The sequence below is a fragment of the Perkinsus marinus genome (assembly GCF_000006405.1).
Source record: "Perkinsus marinus ATCC 50983 genomic scaffold scf_1104296952132, whole genome shotgun sequence".
In the NCBI taxonomy this organism is placed as follows: Eukaryota; Perkinsozoa; order Perkinsida; family Perkinsidae; genus Perkinsus; species Perkinsus marinus.
The window spans coordinates 1-3,771 of NW_003208998.1; the positions used below are offsets into that span (position 1 = coordinate 1).

General features: G+C 45.4%; 2 protein-coding genes across 2 annotated transcripts; both read right to left on the bottom strand.

The window, feature by feature from the left end:
• Positions 1–1,359: 1,359 nt before the first annotated feature.
• Pmar_PMAR020798 (cchc domain containing protein) lies at positions 1,360–2,084 on the bottom strand (the record flags this gene model as incomplete). Its single annotated transcript, XM_002777291.1, has 3 exons — positions 1,360–1,661; positions 1,705–1,928; positions 1,984–2,084. Coding segments are annotated over 3 exons (627 nt in total), but the record flags the coding sequence as incomplete, so codon positions are not given.
• A 261-nt stretch (positions 2,085–2,345) lies between these two features.
• Positions 2,346–2,970, bottom strand: Pmar_PMAR020799 (hypothetical protein; the record flags this gene model as incomplete). Its single annotated transcript, XM_002777292.1, has 2 exons — positions 2,346–2,465; positions 2,506–2,970. The coding sequence occupies 2 exons, from the start codon at positions 2,968–2,970 to the stop codon at positions 2,346–2,348; spliced, it is 585 nt and encodes a 194-aa protein (XP_002777338.1).
• Positions 2,971–3,771: the final 801 nt, after the last annotated feature.

Consider the following 3,771-nt stretch of genomic DNA (forward strand, 5'->3'; position numbering starts at 1 on the left):
AAGTCTCAGGTCCGAGACGAGTCGTCTTTTGTCTTCCCATATCCTTTTGTCACGAGGAGTGTCTAAGATCGAAGACCTCAATCTGAGGCTTCAATAGTGGAGCCGCATATGCCTATGCGCTCTGTTCTTGACGACTCCAAAAAAGAGCAATTGCCTCTACTTGTCTGAATACTATCCGAACTCATCGAAAACGAACAGATTCCTGTTCCGCTGCCCGATGAAAAGAGATAGCTGAACCATACCTCTGGAATATGAGAGATAAGAAACTGCGAGTCGCAGGCTGCGATCTCTCATTACTTATTGAACAAGTGATGCGAAATGGCATGACCTTGAAGAATGGGCCATACGGTATGACTGGGCGTCATGAAACTGACGTGTGATTCGCTACTGGAAACTGACTGATAGTCGAAGACTGTGAGAAATGCCACTTGTCACCCGATGGCACGTTTGACTTTCATGTCGAGAGATGAAGGCAACAGTATACGTGTAGGATCAAGAATCCCAACCCCAATGGGAGATCTATCATGTCACGGTCACATTGTGACCTCCGATGACTTCTGAAGGGTGATATCCTCCGGTTGCCACTTGCTCAGTTGTTCAGGCTGGGCGCATTAACGACCATATACTAATTGTTGATAGTCTCACGTGAAACTCTCACGTTACATCATGCAGTTTCATTGAATCTCCAAAGGATCATCAAGATGTTTCTCAAAGGCTCTAATTGGTCTGTACCAATAGTGGCTTAGTTTCTGGTACTGCAGCAGTGACGTCCATCTCCAAATCTGTGTTACATGTAGTAGTCCGTCTCGTCGATATAACTCCAGGCATCGTAGATATGTTGAACCACTCACTTCATTAGCCGTTATGCGACGACGGCGCAGACCCCGATGGTGCAGGGTCAATACTGGACACCCTGGACTAAAGCCAAACTCGATACGAGGGTATCGCAGCACCGCCTTTTTCGAGCACGATCAATCACATAGAAGCGGCAAATGAATCTCTGAAGGATGGTTTCATTCACCCAGGAACTCATATCTCTAGCTCGGAGAAATAACATCACCCAGTGGCCCAGGGCCAGTGCCGAGTTCTCCATGCGTCACGATAAGGCTCATCATGAGAAATCTTTCTTTCTCAGAACCGCCAGATTATCGAGACTGCCACCTCACTCGTCTCCACACAACACTCATTCGATATGGGAATATAAAACTCTGTATTACATTAGCGCATTCATAACAACAACAGCAACGCAAATCGGTGATATACAGATTCTATCTGTGCGTAAGTGACACGTCACGAATGGCTCGATAAACCACATTCTGAAAGTACAAACAATGACTGATCGTTGCATACTCAGCCTACCCAGTGTGAGCAGTTCGATGCCAAGTTTTTGTTGCGGAGGAAGGGGTCTCTGATGACGAGCTTCGGCTTGAAGCGATTGGTCCTCAACGCCTCGCGTATTTCACGACGCTGTTTAGGAGTCGGTTGTGGGGATATCGCTCCTCTGGTGATGTCAACGGGCGTCAAGTATAGGAACTCTCCGAGACCGTAGAAATTAAAAAAGCCTCGTGTGAGTTTGTCGGCATCTTCTAAGCGGTAGTTATTGTAATTCGGGCAAACCTTCCCCTTGGAAATGGCCATTTTAAGATCATCATCATCAGCATCTGTAGAAATAACACCAACTAGCAAAGGACTCGTGGAGCTCACTTATGAAAAAGGTCGGTGACTGGATCGAGGGATCGTAAGTGGCAAACGATGGACGTTGGAGGCTGGGGACAAGGCCGACTCGAACTTGAAGGTAAAAGATGACCATCATCGTCCAAGCATATGAGGTGAGTCGTTGGAAGTTGTTCTCCTTGGCTGAGACTAGACCCTTCTGTTTCGCCCAAGCCTTCACTGCGCACACCACTGGAATGACGCATGGATGTAACCTTGAAATAAATGAGACCACCGAGACCACGAGCTGTTACGAAGGATCAGCGCTACTTGCCGTATTCTCGTAGTAATTCCGAGTTCTTCACACCAAGTGGGTTCATAAAGGACAAGTCGACCTCCACCTTTTCCTCCATGGAATTATTAGAGATCATTAATTTCAGCTTTACTATGGGTACTCTAGCATCGGGTATCGATTCCATCAACTGCAATAACATAACTGCTGTCCAATCATCATCGTCGTACTACCCAAGTACCCACCTTGATACTATAAATACAGGACGTTTGTCTCGAATATATACTTGTTTGTGAGGGTAAAATTCTACCAAGACTTCTTACGAAAGCTCTCGAGAGTCCATACCAAGGGGACGATCTGCTATTGATAAATCGATCATTAATAGTAACAAGGGCGCCGCTTACGATCCTTCCTCGAGGATTCCTTCTGAGAACTTTTCTTCCCCTTCTAGGAGTACGACCGCGTCCACATCACTTTCCTCACTGGACAATGAGAATCCACTAAGAGCTGATCCGAATACCTGTCGGAAGGTTCAGCGGAATAACCATGCTTACACTTACCCTTATGTAGGGCTTCCTGTCCTTCATCCTCCTCCCCGAAACCTTATTCAGAGCATCGTTGATAATACTCGACAAGAGCCTAGTGAGGATGACCTCCCACTCCCCTGCTGATCGACGATGGTGAGGTGGTGGTGGCCTTTTCTGGACAGGATGATGATGATCAGGCAGGCCTTGCTGAAGTATGTTGTGAATAATCTTAGCACCATTGAAGGGTAGGAAGAGTTCATTGCATCCTGGAGGATTGCCGTTGACGTCTATCTCAGTTATGGACTTGCACACGCTTTTAAGAGTAGTGAATAGTGATGGAGCTTCTATGTCATCGAGCATCGCATCCTCTGATCGAATCGCATTGTCGTACAGATCCCACCTGGCCACGACTAGTGAAGCTGATGTTGTGGGGAACCAACTAGGATCAATACGTAATGGATGAGTGAGATGTTGTGCAGTTATACCACACTTAGACATCTTTAATAACGATATCTCAATAGAGATATCATACCATCCATCGTGTCTCTTCTGCTGCCGATCACGCAGTCTGGCAATTCCCATAATCAACCTTGCAACGAAGTAGCATAGCTTAGTTGCATATTGGAAGGGGGTATAGGATACATCGATAGAGACCTCCAATCGTGGTAGTACCTTTGGCATCTTCCTCATCACCTCACATACCCTCTCAAGGTTACCAATCAGACCGGAATAGACGACCTCTGGTTTCTCCGCGTCGATCACTCGTCCTCCCTTTAAATTAATATCAACCGATACGGAAAGGTAGTCTACAGTAGACAACATGCCATGACGGACAGCATAAAAGCACTCCCATGCTTGAGCAGGGTATAGTAGTGATGATGGCAATGCAGTGGGGTTAATAGTCTGCCATCTACTGGGAGTGAATGATAATAGACTCTTAGGAGTTTCCTCCGCATTTGTATGAATGATCCCGACAGTAACCTTGAATATTTCCCATGACCACGCAGTTTTAGTGAGCAGAGGTATATGCTGGGAATCTCTGATGACCCTAGGGCAGTAGGTTGTACTGCTGTTGACATCCACATTAGATTCGATTATTGCCATTTACTCAACGAGTAAAATCGTTAATCATATATTTGTCTATGAGGGACAGCTTATCCTTATCGATTGGTATTTTTGATAGTATATCATAATGAAGATTTAATGGATTCATCCCATTAGATATACATTAAATAGATTACAGTATTATTAGAATAGAAAGATATGGACTAAGTATGCAGTGAATATGATGATAAGCCC